We start from the raw sequence: 23338 nt of genomic DNA on the forward strand, positions 1-23338 counted from the left end.
AATAGCATTAGGAGAAATACCTAATGTATATGATGAGTTGATGAGCACAGCAAACCACCATGGCATGTGTGTACCTATGTAACAAAACTGCACGTTCTGCACATGTACCCTAGAACTTAAAGTATAATTTTACAAAAAAAGACAGTATATAAAAAAGAAATTATTCTTTGGTCATTGTTGTAAAGTCATAATGTAGTTAGGGCTTCCTTCACTGGTGTGCGTCCAGGGCCCCATGCTCAGAAGGACTCTGCCCTTGATTTAATGCTAGATTGTTACTGTCTTAAAATTCTTCATAATTTTTGGACACAGAATGCTGAATTTTTATTCTGCACTGTGCTTTGCAAATTCTGTACACAATTCTGTTTTTCATTGGCAGATAGGTGTAAACTCATGTCTTTCAGTTATTCAAAAATGTGTATTGAGGCCTTAAAAAGTAAATAAAAAAATTTGGATTAAAAAAAACCAGACAGCATAAAGTAATGAACAGATTATAGGTTTTGAAGCTAGAGAAACAGGGTTTAACTTTAAATCTAAGTGTAAGACCTTAAGTTACCCTTTGAGCCTCGTTTTTCATATTAGTAAATAGAGATGTTAGTACTTTCATCATTTTTGTGTATGAAGCTAAGCATAAACTAGGTGATTAGATTTATGCTAGATATTCTGAATAATTTATGCTAATTATTATTTTAAAAGAAATCATGGGAAAAAATTGAGATGAAAGAGGACATCTAAAAGGTTGTCAGCAGCATTATTATTCTTCGTTTTGAAATGAAATTCTTTTCAAGCAATAACGCTCAGCTTTCACTTTTATTCAGAGAAGATAAAGACCGTGTTTATAGTTTATAATTTCAAAACAAAGTAGCACTGTGCATTAGGTGTCAGAGCAAGTCATATTGCTAAGGTTTCGAGACCTGCAGTTCTTACCCTCTTCAGTTTTTTCATCCAGTTCACCTAACAGGGTCGCAGTTCACAGCAGTTCAAAGTCCTAATAAAGAACAATGAGATAATTGTGTTTCATGCAACTTTAACTCTAACCAGTTCCATTTCCAAGTTTAAGGATGGGGAGAGTTTTGCCAGCAAGTTCTATAAATGATCAACATCCGAAACAGATTCAAATCAGAGCCATTTATCCAGGACTTACTATAGATAGGATGCAAATAAGGTATAGTATCTCCTTGTGAGAATATGAAATATATGGTGGGAAATATAATAGGTAGGTTAAATATGGATTCTTCATGTGTGAGGGTGTTCTGTACTCCCTGACCACATATGGTCAAAACAAGGGTGGTGTTAAAAGATGCCCAGACTAGACTTCTAATAATGTTTCTCTTTTTCCTGTTTGAGGTCATCTATCATTATGACCTGAATGAAGAGAAGGCTATTGCTGCTTCAATTCACTCTTCTGCTGTTGGTACCTAAAAAGAGAAATGGACACTAGGGCAGAAGGAAATGTCTGTGTGGTTTTCTTTCTGGGTTTTGTTTTTTCATGTTTTCATCATTTAATTGAAAAATTGAGACTCTTCATTTAAAGACAAGTGGGTCCAAGAACACAGTGTTTGTATTTGGATGTTGAAAAATACACATTGTGCTTCTTGTGTGTCTGCTTATTCTGTTCTTTTTTAACACAATGGTGTATCATTGAGAAAGCTCCAGGCATATAAGAGCAACCTAATTCTTTTTGTAAATATTAACCTTACTGAATCAAAGCTGTCCTTTCAATCAAGCTCTTAGTTTCTAAAAGGCAAGTGGAAATAAATTACACAAAGATCTTCAATAGTCATTTAAAAATATTTTGGTGTGGTTTTCTATTGACCCGAATAAAGTCTTTCCATAAACTTTTTTAAAAAAAATCACTTTTGTAAAATGAAATCAACTATTTTGACGTGAATGTTAAGCCGAAGCAAACTGCAATAATACACTCTAATGGGTAGAAACTCATGGATATTAGTCTCCTTAATATCTTTACTATCTACAAAACAGTGCCTTCATGACATGAACATATACACATTTTAACTACAAAAGCGATACGTGCTCAATGCAGAAAACTTGGTAAACACCAAGGAATACAAACGAAACTCAAAAGCCGCGATTTTACCACTTGATTTAATTATTGTCATATCAAGACTTTTTTCCAGGCCAAAGTTCAGTCATTGACCCAATACATATGTATTTTGTGTCTATTCTGTCCAAGGCACCATGCTAAGCATTGGGGATACCTTTGTAGAGATGAACTGATTTCTAACATCTCGAGGCTCATTTCTTAATGGAGGATAGAGGTGAAATTTATGAAAAATATTTTTAAATTTATAATAAGTGATATGAGAGGAAGTCATGGATGGCACATATGACAAAGCAATGTTTTGACTTCTAATTAATGGAATTAATAATCAGAAGGGATTGTATGGGTGAAGAAAGTCCTAGGTAAATAGCACAGCACAGTTATAAACTACATGTATTATGGTCTGCATTAAAACATTCCTACATCAGTATTCTTCTACAGCATAGGGTTCATTATTCTGTTATATGGGTGTATTATATGCAATTTATTTAACCAATCTTTTTATATACTTTATGTATGGAATTAACAAATAATGATGCAACTAATTTCTATGCACACAGACTCAGCAACTTGTGAGACTATTTCTCTAGAATAAATTTAAATTCATAGGAATGGACATGTTTAGCCAAAAGATATACACATTTTTAGGGATTTTTTAAAAAGCACATTTTCAAATTACACTCTAGAAAGGAAGCAACAGTCTGCATTCCTACCAATAGTGTATGAGAGAATCTATTTCCTACACCCTGATTATCCCTGGATGTTATCAGATGTTAGTTCTTTTATTCCTTGACAATTTGGTGTACAAAGAGGGAAAAAAGCATGTCACTATTTTTATTTGCATTTCTTTGATTTCTAGTAAGATACTACATTATGAAAATATTTTGAATTAAGCAATGACACATGAGGCTGGTTAGTTTTTAAGACTGAAATACACTAAACCAATGAAGAGAAGAAATAATGAAGGAAGGAAAGGGTTCTGATTCCTATTTATACTTTGCTATTTTTGTTTGCTGTAAAAACATAAACTTTTTATGGGAAGGATGCACATGGATACACAAAAAATGGATTTTTGGTAGTTGAAAAAGATTTTAGGTGGATCTATAAATTAAGAAACTCTTACTATAAATGCTATGCTTTTGAATAATTCCAGAATGTCTTTATTATTACCCAAATTCCATACCACCTATAGATTTTAATAAAGAGGAGACTTTTAGGAAGACTGTTAAAAATAAAGATGGTCTCTACTCATTCCAAATGTTGCTCATACTGTATCTATAAATGATTTCTTCAACTGATAATGCTTTCTTTCCTTTTTATTTTTTTTCTAAGGAAAAACTGGTCTACTTCCTGGATTGTTCTTTCTAGTCGAAAAATTGAATTTTACAAAGAATCCAAGCAACAGGCTCTGTCCAATATGGTAAGTAATTCTCTGTTTCTATTGTTAAACATCTTTTCAGAAATATTGTAGGATTAAAAATTTGGTTTTATCAGAAATCACACTAAAACCTCCAAGCTACCAACATCTGAAAACAGATGGAGAAAATGACTAAATAAACTTGTAATCAGATGAAGGGAAAATAGAACTTAGTGTCTGTTTTATTAAGTGGTGCATTTGGAGAATAATCACAAAATGAGATGTATGGTGAGCGGCTATGTAGTAATGCGAAGGTAACACTTTAAATTAAGGTGCCATTTATAAATGCCTTATTCTTATTTATGAAATGATCACTAAATGCAGCTACTTGCTCAAATAATGTATTATAAAGTATGTTATAAAATGCATTAGTAATAAATGCTTAACGGATGATACTATGGGAAGCTGTTTTAAAGAATATTATAAGACGTAAATCGTATTAAACCATGTATGTGCATCTTTAATACATGAATTTAAGTTGTTATCTAGCATGCTATAAAGTGCTTCAGACATTAATAAATAATAATAAACTGTTTATAAATGGCACCTTAATATAGGGTATTACCAACGAGGAAACACTCTAAATTAGCCAAGAGATTTTTTATCTTAGTCTAACTGTGACGTTCACTATATCCAGCTAACCTTTTTGAATTTTTCTATGACCCCATCTAATGGAGCTAATACAATTTCTGTATCCTGTAGTTATTACAAAGTGAAATTTGTAGGGTTTCTCCATTGTACCTGGAAGAGGGCCTCACATATACTTACAAAGATTTGACAGTGATAGTAAGTAAGAGCAATTCGAAGCCAGTTACTGGGGCAATTCAAGCTCAAAACCTTGCTGCCCAAACACAAGAGCTGCCACAAGATGTAGGAGACAGTGGGCAGGCAACATATCTGACAGCCTCCTGATTAGGAAGGACTCCGGGCAGGAACTAACCTGCCACAGCCCATCGGCCTGATGGATGACAAGGAAAGGGGTCGCCTGGCAGGAATTACCCACAATGAACTAATTTATATTTGGCAGGTAATAAAACGATGGGAAGTTCTTTGCTCTCCAGCCACTAGTTGTGTTTGCTATGTAATCCTCTTTAAATAGAAAATAGAAAATGATTTGCTGGGAGATTTTTCTTAAAAGAAGATTTTAGTAAGAACAAAAGGTAGCATTTGGCTTGCTTCTGATGACCGCAGTAGCCTTTATCCCCAAGTGGCTTGATGATTTTGGAGTCTCAGTGCTGTCCGATCTGTAAACTAATTATGAATAAATTTAAAATATATCTCAGTCCTTTGTATTTTTAATTTAAACTGCCTCAGAAATTTTTTTAGGGTTTTTTGTTTTGTTTTGTTTTTATTTTTGGCTACAGTAAGGTTGAGATAATCTTTTTAAGGAAAATAAAGTACCCCTAAGGGCCAGGCACAAAACAACTTTCATCCACTTGCAGGTCCTTTGTCTTCCCTTTGAATGAGCTCTAAGGGGGAAGTCAGGAGGGGAGGAAAGTCGCTGGCTTTGCTGAGTTTGGCTGCTGAAAAGATGATCTTCCCCTGCTGAGTGAGAAGAATTCCGTTGGGAAGAGAGTTTATGCAAATGTGTGGGATAATGGGAGAGATAAGATTCCATATTTTAAAGCATTTGGTTTATTTTTATTTTATTATTTTAATCTTTTTATACCAGGAGATAAAATTATCAGCTGTTAAATTTTATACAGGTGAAAGAAAACTCCCTTTCTGATTGCAGGCAAACCTTGCAAGTTAGCTAACTAATTGCATGCCTCTTGTTCAACCTTCAGAACTGTTGTAAATTGACAATAGACTTGACTTGTAGAAGAAACTTGTTAACATTTTTCTGGCAGTCCTTATTTATTACTTCTGGCCCCATTTTTAATGCTTTTATGGTTTCTACCAGGCACTCATTGTCTTCAAAGTCAATTCAGAGCAGCAACAAACTGTGTTTTGTGGTAATGGGTAAGAGAATTACAGATTCATGTTTGTGCTGCATGAATTGACTTGCTAGTCAACTTCTTGGATCCATTTCTAACCCAGTATTAAAGGTCTAGTGGGATAGCCCACATTTACCAGTTCCAGTCTTAGAGAAATGATACAACCATTGCCAGGCCTTGATTAAAGATGCTGTGGTTTTATTTTGAAAGAGATTTATGCTCAAGTTTCTGAATTTCTCTTGCACCCCCTTAGACTTGTTCTGGTGTTGTTCATTGTGCTTCTGGAAAAATGTCTGCCCCTTCCTCCTAGGGGTCAGGACAAGCTGCCTGAGTGAGTGCAGAATGTGATTTAAAAGAATAAATGGTATTTTAGTCCTTATACAAATGATCTTTAAGTGTTAATGCAGCCGTGAGACAAGGCAACAAAACCAGCCAGAGCAGTATTGAAGTTGGACTCTAGGGGATGTAATTCTATTTTTACCACTTAGAAGCTGGTGACATTACTTACTTCTTTGAGCTTCAGAATCCTTACCTGTGAAATGGGCATACTGATACCTGCCAACAGAATTAGTAAATAATGAAATTAATTAGTAAAAACAAATACATAATGACCAAAAAAATTGTGCTTTATTATATCATATACTATTAAATATAGAAATATAGCATATTCTGTAGTACACAATATACAGTGGAATTATATTATTACATTAGTTTTGTACTTGACCTGATTCAGACATTTATAGAAGAGAGAATATACTAATTCAAGAAACTCCATCATGCATGACCTCCAAAAGAATGTAGCCAGAAGTAGCATAAAATACTGTCTCAGAGCAATGACTAATACTGAAAATAAAGCCATCCATCCATTTAGGGTTCTAGATTTTAACCTCCTGAATGTCCATATGAAGTATCCCAGTGTCCCCATCTTCTTCCTTTGGTTCTTACCCTTACTGTTTTCACATTTAATACAGCATGTTACAAAGTATTGTGCCTGACCCGCTTTCTGTGTTTGTCTACTTTTCTTTCTCACTGAAGTTCTTCCAGTTCATATCTGTCTTAGTTAGGACTGCTATATCAAAGTACCAAAGGTTGGGTGACTTAAACCACACACGTGCATTTCGCCCAGTTTTGGAGGCTGGGAAGTCCACGATGGAGGCACAGGTGGATCGGGTGTCTGCTGAGGTCCTGCTTCCTCGTTTACATCTGTCCTGTCTTCTCACTGTGTCCTCACATGGCAGAGGGCAGAAAATGAGAGAGCAGACGTTCATGTCTTTTCACATAAGGCCACTAATCCCATTCATGAGGGCTCCACCTTTATGATCTAATTACCTCCCAAAGGCCCTGCCTCCTAATGGCATCACACTGGGGTTTAAGGTTTCAACATAGGAATTTGAGAGGAACACATTCAATCCATAACAATATCCAAGTCACATTTTTATCAAAAGCAGCCTTACTGTGCAAATAAGCACAGAATCACTTTGCTTATTTTCACAGAGATTCATTGGTTTCTCAGTGAGTCAGCAATAGAGAAGAATGACCTATTCTGTTCTTGTTTTATAAAAAGGTCATTGAATCATAACTGACCACCTACTATCATCAGCATTTTATAACAGAAAGGACATTATAAAATGACGAATCCAAAATACAGAAAGGATAAAATTATCAGAATAAAAGACGCTCTTTACTAAAAAGGAAACTGTCCCCCTTATTTGCCTAACATACTCTCTCTTTTGCTCATCAGGGCAGGTGGATCTGGACTGACTGGTCCTCCAGTGAGGAGGAAAACCACTCATGTCCCTAGATTCAGATTTCCTGAATTATGAAGGAAAGGGTGGTGTTCGTATTCTCGTATTTTTAAATGTATTTTTATGTATAACTCACTTAAAATCTTTAAAATATAATAAAATAATGCAGAAACCATTTTTAGTAAAATGTATAAAACATCTATGTGTATTTTTAATAGGTATTAATCAATCACCTACATAAGCACCACCCAGGACGAGGTATAGACCCTGCCAGCCCTTTAGAAGCCCCAACCCCTATCAGTTGTCCCTTTGTCATCATAGCCTCTTCCCTTCTCTGGAGTTAGCCACGAACCTGCGTGTTAGTCATTATTTTGTTGCCTTTCATTATTTTCCCACCTATAGCTATATACCTTAAAAATATAATTTAGGTGTTTTTTAATTCATATAAAGGGAATTCTAGGTATGTTTCATTTGTTTCTTGTTTTTTTCACTAAGTATTTATTGCTTTTTCTGTCCCTTAATATTTTTATCATTCCATTTTTTTCTTTACTAGTTTGGGAGGATGCACTTTGTTTCTGTTCTGTTAGTATAGTTAACTTAGCATTACAGCATTAGTACTTATCAACAAATAAAGCTAGTGTGAGATCCTTTACCTTCTACTAAGATATTACCTTAGAATATTTTTAATCAATTTATCCCTTTCTCAATGTTATTACCATCTGGTGTTTTAATTTTTTAAATACCACTAGACATTATTATTCTCTTTTATGGAGTCAATGTTTGTTTACATTTGCCTAATATTTGGTGCATTCTTTGCTATTTATTTCTCCATGAACCTTGGACTTGCTTTCTAGGATCACTTTTTCTTCTGCTTGAAATATATTCTGAGAAATTCCTGTGCTAAGGGTCTTGCAGGGACAATCTATCTCGTAGTCTGCTTATTTTGAAAAAAATCTCTATTTCTCCCTCATCCTAGAAATATATATTCTCTTTGAATATAGAATTTTTAGTTGGTAGTCATTTTCAGTCAGCATGTCAAAAATATCATCACACTGTCTTCTGTTTTCCACTCTTACAACCAAATCACCTGTTAATATAACTGCTCTTTTCTGATTGCTCATAATATTTTTCTCATTACCTTTGTTTTTCTACAGTTTCACCATGATGCATACAGATGTCAGTTTCTTTTCATTTTTCCTGCCTGGATTGTTATGCTTCTTAAAATTATTTATTGCTATCATTAATATATTTCAGAAAATTTCCAGTAGCTATTTTTTTTTTTTTTTTTGGAGACAAAGTCTCACTCTGTCACCTAGGCTAGAGTGCAGTGGCATGATCTTGGCTCCCTACAACCTCTGCCTCCTATGTTCAAGCAATTTTCTTTTTTTTTTTTTTTGAGATGGAGTCTCGCTCTGTCACCCAGGCTGGAGTGCAGTGGCCAGATCTCAGCTCACTGCAAGCTCCGCCTCCCGGGTTCACGCCGTTCTCCTGCCTCAGCCTCCCGAGTAGCTGGGACTACAGGCGCCTGCCACCTCGCCCGGCTAAGTTTTTTTTTTGTATTTTTAGTAGAGACGGGGTTTCATTGTGTTAGCCAGGCTGGTCTCGATCTCCTGACCTCGTGATCCGCCTGTCTCGGCCTCCCAAAGTGCTGGGATTACAGGCTTGAGCCACCGCGCCCGGCCGTTCAAGCAATTTTCAGCCTCAGCCCCCAGAGTAGCTGGGATTACAAACATGCACCACAATTCTTGGCTAATTTTGGTATATTTAGTAGAGATAGGGGTTCACCATGTTGGCCAGGCTGGTCTTGACCTCCTGACCTCAAGTGATACACCTGCCTCAGCCAACCAAAGTGCTGGGATTACAGGTGTCAGCCACCGCACCAGGCCCAATGGCTATCTTTTCAAATGTAGCCCCTTTTATATTCCCTCTCTCATCTCCTTCTAAACCTTCAATTAAACTCATGTTAAATTTCTCACTGTATTCTCTAAATGCCTTACACTCTTATTTTTCTTATATTTTTGTCTTTCTGAGCTGCATTTCAAATAATTTCTCTTTAAGTATCTTCCAGTTCTTCATTCTCCTTTCATAATGAACATTAAGCTTTTAATTTCAATTATCGTAATTTTTCGTTCTAGAATTTTGTTTCTTTTAAAAATGTACTATGTATATTGAGTTAATTTTTTCCTGCAGGTATTTTTTAAGACTCTATTTTATTTTGTTGTAACTAGGAGGAAGAGTTGTTTTATAATCTGTATTTTGTGATTCTAACATCTAAATTTGTGTCAGTATGTTTCTGCTGGTTCTTACTCATATTGCTTTGTTTTCTTGTATGTCTGGTTATCTTTGACTGTGTGCTAATCATTGGTATTGAAATATTATCATGGGAGGCACTTTGAGGCCTAGGATAAATGTGTCCTACTCCATATTATTTTAGATTTTTTCTCGTGAGGTTTGGGACCTTCCCAGAGACTGACTATCTCAATCTAAATTAACAGTATAAAACTCTCCAATTATGTCTACATAATAGGAGGGCCGTAGCTATCCTGCCACTTCTCAGGGACAAGATTGTGCCTCATTTTTTCTTATTTTCTTATTTTACATTGCTCATCTACCAAAACAGTCTTCTTTATATTTGTTTGGGTTTGGAGAAAGGCAACAACTTTAATATTGGTTCTCCCTTATTCTTTATAACACTTCGGCCAGGACCTTGCTCCATTATTCTGGGTTTGATTGACCAAAGCTCAAATGTGTAGCATAAACAAATGACCTCAGGAAAAATGCAGTTATGTTACTTTGATATTCAGCTTCCCTCACTGACTTCATATTTCCACCCCTAAAAAATATTTACGGTGGCAGTCCCACTGTCTTTTCATATTTTCAATTTTTTAAGGAGTAATTTTAAAAAGAAACATTTTATCCAGCATTTTTATTGTTTTCAGTGGGAGAGTTGATCCAAAAACATAGCTTCTCATTACAATCTACCTCACTTTAATTTAAGTATGCATTTGGTTAATCAAGTTTGTGCTATTTATATAAATCTTGGTGGGAAAAGACTTCATAAGAATATGTATTGAAATTCTACAATGAACAGCTTGCTCGTTAGGGCTACATATAAGGCATAGAGATATAATCAAGATATAGTCTTTGCCTTATAAAATCTCTGCCAAAAAATAGGGTGAGATGAAATAAGAAACATAGTAGAGGTTTTTTTTTTTTTTTTTTTCCTGAGATTTTGAAGAAGGCGAGCTCACATCTGTGAAAGATTTGAATTGGGCCTTGAAGGACAGTTATAATTTGAATATGTGGAGATTTGCAGGGAGGGAGTGCAGGGGGATAAAAAACATGAACAATGGCATAAAACTGAGAATGGGCAGAGTCTGTGCACAGCAAAGAGAAATGAATTTTTGGTTTGGTTTGAAGATAGGATAAAAGAAAAGGATTGAGAAGAGTATCATGACCTGAGATTTGCTATGAGGGACAAATGAGTTTAATGAGTTGTGTTAGCATACTCCAGGTGTCTTCATTCTGGAATAATCTGTCATGGCTATTATTTTAACAAACATACACTGAATAGCAGTACTAGTCAGTGTTATGTATCTTAAAAGAGCCAGGCCTATTGTAGGGCCAAAGCAAGAGAGGATGCTCATTCTTCAAGGATCTTCATCTCATTTACTGCACAAGTGAAAACTCTTTCCTCAGAAGCACCCACATTACTGTTTGTTTCATCTGGTGCTAAAGAAGTACTAGAGAATCAGGAGCTGTCTGTTTGATTTATCTTCTCAGGCCTTGACTCACATTCCTTGTATTTTTCAGATACGCTTTCCTATTTTGGTATCAGTGAAGTATTTCAATTGACTCTAGCACTTCGTTTGCAGTTTGACTCCTAAGTACCTGCTGTACTTTGTGATTTTAGAGCTTCTGCTTGAAGTGTTCGGGAGGCACCTGACCATGTGCATGGGATTTGGCAAATCTCCATTTCTGGTTAAACAAAACCCATTTGATGGATTGCATCATAGAGAAGAAGCTCTGCAATTTAGAACATCCATTCATTTATTCTATCAACAGTTAACAACTCCTACCAGGTGTCACATAATTTTTTTCTTTTTGTTTTGTTCTTACCTTAGGGGCAACAGAAATATTCAAATGAATAATATATGATCCCTGCTCTTAAAGTACTCACAACATGGTAAAAGAGACATAATTTCATATAGGTTTATTATAATAAAACCATGACTAAAGTGTTAAAAAATATTAGACAACATGCTGTGGAACCATAGATTTAGCTATAGCTGGTCTTTTTCCAGAGAAACTACTATTGCAAATAATGTTCAGCTTACGTATCTCTCCTTTTGTTCAAATATTACCTTTTGAGATTATTATATCAAATATTATTGAGCATCTCTTATGTTTAAGTCACTATGATAGATTTTTAAGTCACTATGATAGGTGCTCTGAAAGATAAAAAAATGAACCAAACTGAAACAAATAGGAAGTATGGCCTTAGATTGAGCATAGTGAAAAAATGGATGTTGGTAGTTGTCCTAAAATGGCATGAACAAGACATGGGGTTGTTTTATGATAACTCAGAGAAGAGTGTGATTGCTTCCATTTGGATAGGATTTGAAATATGTTCATGGGGGAAGTGACATTTGAGCACATTTTTGAAGGATGAATAGGATTTTGATGTAACAGGGGGCAAAAGATATTTTATGTACTAATAAGAAAGTAATTAATAATGAAATATGGAAAATTCTTTTTTGTTATTTATTTTACAGATGTATATTGATCTCTTGCCTTCTTCCATGCACTGTGTACTAGTCACAGTTCTTGAAATGTTTTAATGGGGGTTCCCTGAGGCCTAGAGTGAATATTTCCTAGTCCACACTATTTTGTGTTTCTTCTATAAGTTGCCTGGGAGTGAGGAATAGCTTCAAACTAAGTTAAGGAACAGCATTGTGGAACAGCAAGCAGTGTAATTTGGTTAGAAAGTCAGTGTGGGACTGGTTTATGAAAGACCTTGAACAGGACTGGGAGAAGAGATCATTTCATTCTGTAGGCAATGTAACCAATATGAAATATTCTCAATTTCTCAATTAAGAGAGACTCAGAGTTTTCAGATGTTTGGGGAATTTACATATATATATATATATAGAGAGAGAGAGAGAGAGAGAGACAACTGATATATATATATACACATACATATATATCAGTTGTCTATAAAATTAAGTCTGTCTTAATTTTGTATATGTATAATTTAAAAACACATGCAGGACTTGGTAAATTATCTGAGAGACATGTTCTAAAAATTTATGCAAATAGATGTGAGCAATAAGGCCTGAGCTCTTACGACAGAGAAAATTGTAAAACGGCTGTTTGTCATCATTTTGGCTCAATGCATTTAGTAAATCACAGGACATCTTTTCACTGACAAAATATTTTGATATTCTCATATGTCTCTGACCTCCAACAGTATGGTCATTTCTAAAGAAGTTCTAGTGCAAAGAGAACAAGCAGAGCTATTCATCTAAGGAGAGCTAAAAACATGCTGTCCCAAGAACTAGGTGTGTCACCATCTCAGTGAGCAATGGTTGCAAACCTAGTGATGTTTTCATCTGACTCCAGAATATCTGTTTAGTGTCACACCCTACTTAAACAAATGCATTGTGTAAAGTTTTTCTACTAACAATCAGATGCTGTGGAACTCATTCTCATCAATTGGGTGGATGAGAGCCACTGTTTCTATTGTATTCATCACATACTGCTCAGAAAATTTAGTGTCACTTTTGATATAAATTCGAAAACATTGTAAACATTTTAGGGAATATTTTCCTCCTAAAATTGTGTGGTTCTAAAGCCAGTATATTCAATAGAAAGCCTATATGTTGGTAGTGTAAGGGACTTTTTTGTTACTCTTACGTTTTTTATTTTACATTGTACTAATATGTATTTTTAATCAGAGCCAACAACTGGCAATTTTTACTTTTTAAAAATTATATTTTGGCATTTTACGTTTAAGTGTTTAATCCATCTTGAGTTAATTTTTGTATATGGTGTAAGGAAGGGGTCCAGTTTCAATATTGGGCACATGGTTAAGCCAGTTCCCCCAGCACCATTTATTAAATAAACTATAAAAACCCTAGAATGAAATCTAGACAATACCATTCAGGACATAGGCACAGACAAAGATTTTATGATGAAAATGCCAAAAGCAATTGCAACAGAAGCAAATAGTGACAAATGGGGTCTAATTAAACTAAAGAGCTTTTGCACAGCAAAAGTAACTATCATCAGAGTGAACAGACAACTTTTGGAATGGAAGAAAAAATTTTCAATCTATTCATCTGACAAAGTTCTAATATCCAGAGTCTATAAGGAACTTAAACAAATGTACAAGAAAAAAAATAAACAACCCCATTAAAAAGTAGGCAAAGGATATGAACAGACACTTCTTAAAAGAAGACATACATGCAGCCAAAAAACATATAAAAAAAGCTCAACATCACTGATCATTAGATAAATGCAGATCAAAACCCCAATGAGATACCATCTCGCACCAATCAGAATGGCAATTACTAAAAAGTCAAAAAGAACAGGTGCTGGTGAGGTTACAGAGAAAAAGGAACACTTTTACACTGTTGATGGGAGTGTAAATTAATTTAATCATTGTGGAAGACACTGTGGTGATTCCTCAAAGACCTAGAGGCAGAAATATCATTTGACCCAGCAATCCCATTACTGAGTATATACCCAAAGGAATACAAATCATTCTACAATAAAGATACATGCACGTGTATGTTCATTGCAGCACTGTTTACAATAGCAAAGACATGGAGTCAACCTAAATGCCTATCAATGATAGACTGGATTAAGAAAATGTGGTACATATAGACCATGGAATACTGTGCAGCTATTAAAAGGAACAAGATCATGACCTTTGCAGGGACATGGATGGAGTGGAAGTCATTATCCTTAGCAAACTAACACAGGAAGAGAAAAACACACTTATAAGTGGGAGCTGAATGATGAGAACACATGGACAGAGTGTGGGGAACAACAAATACTGGGGCCTGTTGGAGGGGGTGGTGGGGAGAGGCACAGCATCAGGAAGAATAGCTAATGGATGCTGAGCTTAATACCTTGGTGATGGGATGATCTGTGCAGCAAACCACCATGGCACACGTTTAGCTATGTAACAAACCTGCACATCCTGCACATGTATCCCTGAACCTAAAAGTGGAAGAAAAAAATTGTATTTTTAAAAGGTACAATATGATGTTTTGGTGCATGTATACGTTGTGGAATGATTAAATCAAGCTATTAATATATCCATTACCTCATTTTTTGTGTGTGATGAAAATATTTAAAATATAATCAGTGATTTTTAAGTATATAGGATATTATTATTAACTACAGTTACTATGCTGTACAATGGATCTCTAGAATTTATTTTTCTTGTCTAATAGAAATTTTATACACTTTGAGCAACATCTCCCCATACCTTTCCCACAAACCCCCAGGCCCTGGTAAGTACTATTCTGCTCTCTGCTTCTATGAGTTTGATGTTATAAAAATTTTACTTTTAAAAACAGAAAACTTTTCTAAGTCATTTAAGGAACTATTAACTTTTCCAAACCACTGATTCAGCCATAACCTTGGAAGCAAAAATGGGCAACATAAAAGGCCTCATCAAAATAATTGGTTTTCAGCCTGGCCCACATATTGAGACCCTGTCTCTACAAAAGTTATTTTAAAAAATTAGTTGGGTGTGGTGGCCCACGCTTATAATCCCAGTACTTCGGGAGCCCAAGGCAGGTGGATCATCTGAGGTCAGGAGTTTGAGACTAGCCTGTTCAACATGGAGAAACCCCATCTCTACTAAAAATACAAAAAGGAGTTGGGTGTGGCGGCACACACCTGTAACCTGAGCTACTTAGGAGGCTGAGGCACAAAAATTGCTTGAACCCAGGAGGTGGTGGTTGCAGTGAGCCAAGATCCCATCACTGCCCTCCAACCTGGGTGATAGAGTGAGACTCTCTGTCCAAAAAAAAAAAAAAAAAAAAAAATAGCCATACATGATGGTCATGCACCTATAAGTCCAGCTACTTGGGAGGCCGAAGCAGGAGGATCACTTAAACCCAGGTGTTTGAGGCTGCAGTGAGCTATGATTAAGTCACTGCACTATAGCCTAGGCAATAGAATGAGACTCTGTCTCTAAAAAAATAAAAATAAAAAATAAAATAAATAATAATTTGTTTACTTTTACAAAATATTGTTTACTTTCAATATGAGTAATGAACACACACATTAATTAAATAATGCAATATATCTAATGCTCATTCACTGTAGTATGACTTTAACAACAAAATGAACTTATTTATGGAGGGAAAATGATGTGATTTAGCAAAAAGATGAAAATAGTTTCAATCAGAAAGCTATTCATGAATTATTGAGTATTCCGTGCAAAATGAATATGGAATGATTTTATCTTTGTAGAGTGAGTATTGAGCCCTTATTCAGACCCCTGCTTAAGAAGATCATGAAAAAATGGAGGGGCAAACAAAAGATCTATCAGCCTTAGACTAATGAAGGCATTTTAAAATCTCTGTTTAATCATTTAATTCTCATAAGAGTAGTATTCTTGCCACATCAGCATGGTTATCATTGATGCAGTATGTTAGTATAGCTGTAGATTGCACCATCATATGGCCTCATCATACATTTAATGATTAGAAAAAACAAGTTACAGTTCAAAATCTGGAGGATAATGGGTAGAGATGGAAATACAGAGAAGAAAAAAAGGAAATTAAAGTCCCGTGTTTTATTAATGTAAACTTTGTAAGGAAAAAAAATCAAGTGATCGATATTGCTATAAATGAAGCCATGTTCTCTGGTTATATTTTTTTCAAGTTTTGGCCATTAACTATAATAAATTCTGTATCTTACATAATTTTTAATAACCGCAAAAATCCATGAAATTGACAGGATTCTTTATAAATGGATCAGAGCTTACTGTCCCTCAATAAACCTCACCTTAGGCTCTCTCAGAAAACTATTTTAATTATGAAGCTTGTCTCTCTGTGGTTTATCATTTTGGTCAATGAAATGCATCTGTTTTGGAGCTTGCATTTCTCTAAGATAAACTTAGCTTTCACCCCACAGTACATTTTTTAATTTATAGAGTATATGTATAGTCTTTCTTAAAAATTCACTACTAAATTGAAATGCTCTGAGAAGCAGTATCACATTAGGTAGAAACAGGGGCTTTCAAGTCAGATCACCTGGGCTAGGAATCCCAGGTTAATGTTTTACTTGCTGCTCTAGTTTATTTTCAAATGTTAATGATAACTTTATTTTCACATATTTCTTGGCTATCTCAACTGCAATATGAGATTAACAAAGGTGACTATCTCATAGAACCACACGTGAGAAAATTGATGCAATGTGCCTGTCACAGAGCAAACATAATAAATCTTAATTGTATTTATCATTGTCGTTATTATTACGTGAAGCAATAGAGTACGGTCGTTAGGAGTAGTGGCAGATGAGGGAAGGGTAAAGGGAGAATGTGGGAAAGATCTGCATGTGCCTAGAAGTCTTATTGCTCACATTCCAGTGGTAAGAATGAATAATTGGCCACATTCTGATGCAAATAGGGCTGGAAATAAAGCCTTCAGCTGGCGAACTGGCTCCCAGTGACAACTAAAGGTGCTTGAAGAGGGACCACAGCACACATTTTGGTGGAGAGCGATTTGCCTCTGCCATAGTGAGAGCAACATCAGTTGTCTCAATCCTGGTTTTCTGGAAGACAAAGCCTGAATTAAGAGCCAGGCTTTATTTGGGAGGTACAAATCCAGGACACAGAGAGTGAAGTGAAAAGGAAGTCAGGCCAGAAATGATGGGGAGTGGTACAGGGATGTTACCATGTTGGCTCCCCTCTACAATGAGCTTCAAAGAGACAGAGAGAAAAGGGGCTGCAAGTACACTGGTGAAAGCTTAAACCAATCTATGGGAGGAAGGGAGCAGAAGAAGGAAAAGGAATTTATCTCCCATATTTCTTCCCATTTCCTGCACTTTTCCCATTTCCTGAACTTTTGGTTAAATTTCACCACCGAGAGTCTTCACTTGCCTGCATCAGTTGGACCTGCCTCAGCCTTGGGAGGCTACTCAGAAAGCCAGGTCCCACACCCTGCAAAGTGGCATTTCATCTAAAGTAGGAAGTAGTGGAAGGAGCCAAAGGCCCCTCTATAATCTGGCAGCCTTTGGGGGGGAAGTCTGGCATTCCAAGAAGGTGACTGGTCATTCTCAAGAGGTGGACTGCATTGCCCAGGCAGAGATGGTCACCTACAGGGACAGCTGAGGTTGACTGAGTGGATGACAGTCTAAGGGGAAACTCTGAGGCGGCACCTGAGACATCAAAAGTGTACCCAAGCTATTCACCTTGCAGAAATAAATTACCTTTTTAATATCATGTAAATGTAAAACTGTATCAGTTGAGAACAAAATAAACTAAGTAGAAGCGATTATATTTATTCCAGCAAGATTTTGATTCAGAAACAAATGCAATAGGTGCTCATTTCTTGAAAAGTATAGAATACTTTCTCCTCAAAAACAAACAAAAAGCACATAACATTCTCGTGCCCACAATCACTAACAAAGGTTTATTTTTCTGAAAATGTGGTTTGATTTGGTCATGTAATATACTGAGAAATTTCACTGTAGAAACAATTTCTGTTATTATTAACATCATTTATATTCATATACATAAAACTCACATCTTATAATCAAAGTATCCTCTTTTATGTTGACAGGGGCCATACTTTAGACATTAATAAGATCAGGTATCCATTCAGTCCTCTTTCCTGAATCATTTTGCCCAAATGAGAATATATAAATGAGTTTTATCCTCCTCCATGAACAATTTTCCAGAATCAAAACCAGTTATGTGATAAAACTTAATTCCTCTAAACAGATTTTGTGTTTCGTGTTTCAAAATGATAAGGACAATCTGAGTCTATATTCTGGAATAGCAATTAATCCAAAATAAAAAATGGCGCTAATAACCTATTTCATAAAATCTGAGCTTTGTCTCTCTTTTTGAACCACATCTAGTAATAAGGGTATAAGGCTGTGCGGTCAAATGATTTGTGGCCTGCGTATATGCCCAATCTTCATCATGGAAGCTATCATCAAGCTAAAGAGCATCTGGCCTTTGATATTTTCTTAATATACATTAAAAGACTATGGACCCCAAATATCCCATAAAGAAAAATGGGAAACTTAATCCCACAGGTTTAATCTAAGTCGGAGAAAAAAATATTACAGAGAAAATACTCTGTTAGCTGTTATTGGGAAATGGTGAAGATAGACGAAGAGAATAATAAAAATCAGAAGTGCGAGAGACCTAGGGTCAATTTTTAATGACTTCACATTCCTCTAAAAAAGAAGCTTTTATGTTTTATTGTCCAAAAGCAGTAACTCTTAAATAATTCTATTTAAATATTTTAAAAATCAGTTATTTCTATTCTAAGTTCACCCCAGAAGAGATATGGTGTGTACATTCTTAGATTTAAATTCATATTTAGTCATTTTTAAAAAAGTATATTTTTATAATGATGTACAATATGATCCATTGGCATCGTGCTGTTCATTAGCAGACTTTTTCTTGTGTTTTATAGCTGTAGAATCAGAAATATGTTTTCTATTAAAGGATTCTTTAATTTCAGGCTTCTTGAATAAAATCTTGATTGTCTTCCAAATAAATTCTACAACTTTACTGAACTACTTATTCCAATATTTAACATTTAAATACTGAGAAGTTTTTCTTCTAATAATCTCTATTCCCTAAAACAGTTCTTCAGGCATAGGTCTTTCTGCTGTAGCTTTGTGAAAATGAACTACTTATTAGGACAATTTTTACACAATCCTCAAGCTATTTATTCTAGTTTTCTCTTTTTAAAGTGAATATATTTATTATTACCAATAACTTTGTTTTTTTTCTGTCATACTTTTGAATTCACCCCAAATCTCTATTAACTTTGATTGTACCAGATGATCAGTTCTTAAAGTCGGTATAAAATGGAAATATTATCCTGTACCCACCTACATACTTCTTTCTTTGTAAACTGTCATTCTGAGATGTATTATTTATTTTGATTTGTTAATGCATTGGAATCAACCCCGATATTTTCCATTGTCATTCTCTATACAGTTCCTCAATTATTTCAATAGTTCACAAATATCTGTTGAACACTTATTTGGGGCCACTTTGCTAGATTCTGGAAGAATAAAGAACCATAAGACAAACCCCCTTCTCTTACTGGATAGCTAGGGGGAAAAAACACACCAAAAAGGAGTAGCAATGTGTGACTAACAAGAGTTGTAACACAGTATGTTTCAAATAGGAGAAATGGTGGAAGGAGTAAGTGACTACCTGCAGAGGCGAAATTCTCCCCGTGGATATTTTTATTTTTTTAACTTGTGTCTTGAAAATGAGCAAGATTACGGCAGATGGCAGGCAAGCAGGGTAGATTGAAGAGAGAGATAAATGTATTTCAGATGAAAAGAATGAATGCATACTCAAATCCCAAATGTCTGGCGTTGTGAAAACACATTGCATTTTGGAAACTGCCATGGATGTAGCATAGCTGGTGTGGAGAAGAATGGGAGAATGCATAGAACCGAGAGGGATGGTTGGAGGAGGACAGAAAGGAGCTAGTATACCTTACCAAAGGATTTGGACACTACCCCATAGATAAATGTTTCACAATGTGAGGTTTGTGTCTTTGAGGGGAAAAAAGGTCAAAATACAGAGAATGTATTGCAAGGGTTTTTGGCCACAGAGGCAAGAGGTAGAAGAATTCTGGTGAGAGAAAATAAGAACTCTACTGAGGTTAGGGTCATGAGATGGAGAAAAAGGAACTAATTCCAGAATTTGAGACTTTGTGCCTTTTGATTATGGATGGTGAAAGAAAGGAGGGAGTTAAGAAACTTTCAGGCAAAGAGAGTGAAGGGATTATTAAGTAAGACAAGCAATAGAGAAAAGGAGGCAGGTGGGAGAAGAAGATAATGATTTCACTGAGGTGTCTGTGCTACACTCTCATGATAGTGTAGAAAATATAATTCTGACACATCAGAGTGAGCTGGGGGCCAGAGGCACCCATCGAGGGGTCAACATATGGCAGGGGATGGGGCAAGACTAGGGGCAAGACCAAAACCCATAGGAATCACATGAGTGAGGAGAAATGATGAGGGCCTAGAACGCTAAACCTGGGGTTACCAACATTTAGAAAGTGGGAAGAGGAAGAGGAGTCAGTAGAAGAAACTGAAAGGGAAGAGTATAAAAGGTGAAAGAAGAATTTAGAGAAAAAAATGCTTCCATAGCCAAGAAACAAGAGGGCTCTAAGGAGAAGGGCCAACAGAATCTAAGAGTGCAGAGTTCAAGTCAGATGCAGATGGGAAACAAGGCATCAGATTGTTTTTGTTGACCTTAATGGTTAAGACATTTTAGAAAAGTCAAAGAAGGAAGTAAACATCATACTACAGTGTTGAAGAAGAGAATGGAGTCTGGGCAAACAGAGAACATGAACTGAGGAGAAGGATGAATCTGGCAATAATGGAAAGGAAATAAGTGAGATTGAGAAAAAGTGAGGGTGTGGAGTTGATGCTTGCTTTTCTTCTATTTTTTTCTTTATAAACAGGGGTGATGAACATGGTTAGAGGCTGAAGATATAATCTATTTGAGAGGGAGAAAGTAGAAGGAAATGTGAAATTCTTATTATTGGACAGCTCCGGAAATGAGGGACAAGACTGGACGAAATTAGGAACTAGAGACAAATAATCCTTGGGCAGAAGGAGTAGCTCTTCCTCTGAGGCAAAGCAGGACATGCCTTGCGAGTCCTTTCTGTGCTTTATGGTACTGACAGGTCAGGTAATTTGACACTCACAGAGGCCACTGTCCTGCCAAGGTATGGTTGTTTATTAGACAGATGGGCCAGTCACAGCCCCAGAATTCTGGAGCCAGAAGACAAAGTGGGAAATGATGACTCAAGGAAAAAAATAGAAAATGTGAATTATTATTCTTGGTCCTGAAAAAGATGTTGATTTTTAGGTGGGTGAACTAGTAGGAGGAAAAGATGAGTGTGGAGGAGAGGCCATGGATTACATTGTGATCAAAACCCTAGAACTTGGAATCTGATAAAAGTAAATTCATATCAACTCAGGCACTTTCTAAGTACATGATCTCATGTCAGGCACTTGGCCACTCTCTGCTTAGGTTTCTTCATGTGTAAGTTGAAAGCACTGGTAATATTTTCACAAGATTGTTGTAAGAAGTAAATGAGAAATCAATATTAAGGTTTCAGAGTGCAATAGAGGAAGCTATCATTAAACTTTATATTCGTTTGTTTATTTGGATTACACAGACTAAGTATGAAAGTGGGAAGAGTTGTGACTGTTCTAGCACAAGGGCTATGATCTCCATGAAGTCGGAACAAACCATTTCGTGGGGTGGACTTATAAGGGTTGAAGCTTTCAGAGAGCAGTGTCAAGAGGAAGAAGAGAAAGTGACTAGGAACACATACAAAGTTTGCTAAGCAGAGTCAAAGGCCCAGCTGAAGAAGGTAGACATTATTTGTAATATTGCTACCCTAAGTAGTCAAAAGTTATTTTTCCAGTATTCGGGGATATGAGGAATATTATGGAGGGGCAAGCAGATGAGAGTGATATCCTTGGAGGATAAGGCAGGTGGAGGGGGTGGTTGAAGTAACTGTGGAATCAGGAATATAAGCCTGGACATGAAAGGAAGTGAAGCCAGGAAGGAATTCAGAGACTGGGAGATTGCACAAAGGTCGATTATTTTAATAGCATCAGAAACACACATAACAGGGTGGGGGTAAGAAAATCTCCAAAAATGGAATCTGTCAGATGAGCAGCAGAATGAAAATCACTGAAGTGGAGACAAGGTGAAGCAGTGAGATTGGAAGTAATGCAAGAGACTGGGCAAGGTCCTGGAGAGGATAGCCACGGACAGGGGTTGGATTGTGATAAACCCATGCCAGGTGCTGTGAGATTTGCCTTAGGAAGCTGTAGGGTAAACACACCTGATAGCAATAGATTAAGAATCTCCTTGGAATGACCCTCTATGACAGACACACCTGAACGTGTGTTTCAAGCTAGGGAATCCAGGAACAGCTAACCTGGAAATTCGTTCTTTGTCCATGAGAAACACCTGAGCCCTCATCCAGTCTCGTGGATCACAGGCCACACAGGTGAATGAGGCTCTGAGGTTTGGGGTACGGTGGATGAAGGTTGCCAGGTGGAGGTACTTAAAGGGAGGGTGTTAAGTCAAAATACTATATAATCTGCATGCTGGTAGCAAGAGGTTGTGGTTTTCCTGCCCAGCCCTCCGCTGCTGGGCTGTGTAGTTATGTTGTCCAGCCCGCTGCCACTGGTGTATTCCTGTACATGAGATGGTTCTCCTGTCCAACCTGGCACCACTGGCCTCTTTCCCTGATATGTAAACCCTTCGTAAAATCCCATATCTTGTTTGCTGGTTCTGGGTCTCATCTTTGGCCTCTTGAACCTCAGTCCTATTGGGGTTAATAAGGATTCAGCACAACAGATACTGATGAGAACGTTTTGAGATTGACAAAGCTAGATGATGAGAAAACTGTAAAAGCTTAGACTGTTTTTACCCACAGGTTTCCTTTAGCCCTATAGCATATGGAGTTTGTAGATAATTATACAGAAATCTAAAGCTAATGTGAGATTTTTTCAAGGAAGAGTCAGTATCTCCCTTATCCCTGGAGTTCAGGGAGCCCAGCAGAGTGGGTAACACATTGACACATAGTAGGTGTGCAATAAATGTTAATTGAGTGTGTAATATCACATTCAATCCAAATATGAGTCCATTAAACCGTTTCTCACTTTTCCAAATCACAAACCAAAGACTGCTTAACCATTAAAAAAATACAAATCTTAATTGCTGTAAAATTGGGAATTTTGAGACACTTAAGTCTTCCTTCCAAAGCACAAAAGCTAGTTGCATTTTGGTATTTTTCCTTCATTCATGAATTCAGCAAATATTCATTGAACAACAACTATGTGCCAGGCACTGTTCCATACATTGGGAAAAACAGTAGAGGGAAAGGCAAACAAGGCCCTAGCTCAGGGAGCTTAATTC

General features: G+C 36.3%; 1 protein-coding gene across 1 annotated transcript in view; it reads left to right on the forward strand.

The window, feature by feature from the left end:
- ARHGAP15 (Rho GTPase activating protein 15) overlaps positions 1-23338 on the forward strand; it is a 629252-nt gene that overhangs the window by 99547 nt on the left and 506367 nt on the right. The window contains exon 5 of the mRNA NM_001258096.1: positions 3392-3479. Within this exon, the coding sequence (NP_001245025.1) occupies positions 3392-3479 (88 nt within the window). The remainder of the gene's footprint in view (positions 1-3391; positions 3480-23338) is intronic.

The sequence above is a fragment of the Macaca mulatta genome, chromosome 12 (genome assembly GCF_049350105.2).
Source record: "Macaca mulatta isolate MMU2019108-1 chromosome 12, T2T-MMU8v2.0, whole genome shotgun sequence".
Lineage (NCBI taxonomy): Eukaryota > Metazoa > Chordata > Mammalia > Primates > Cercopithecidae > Macaca > Macaca mulatta.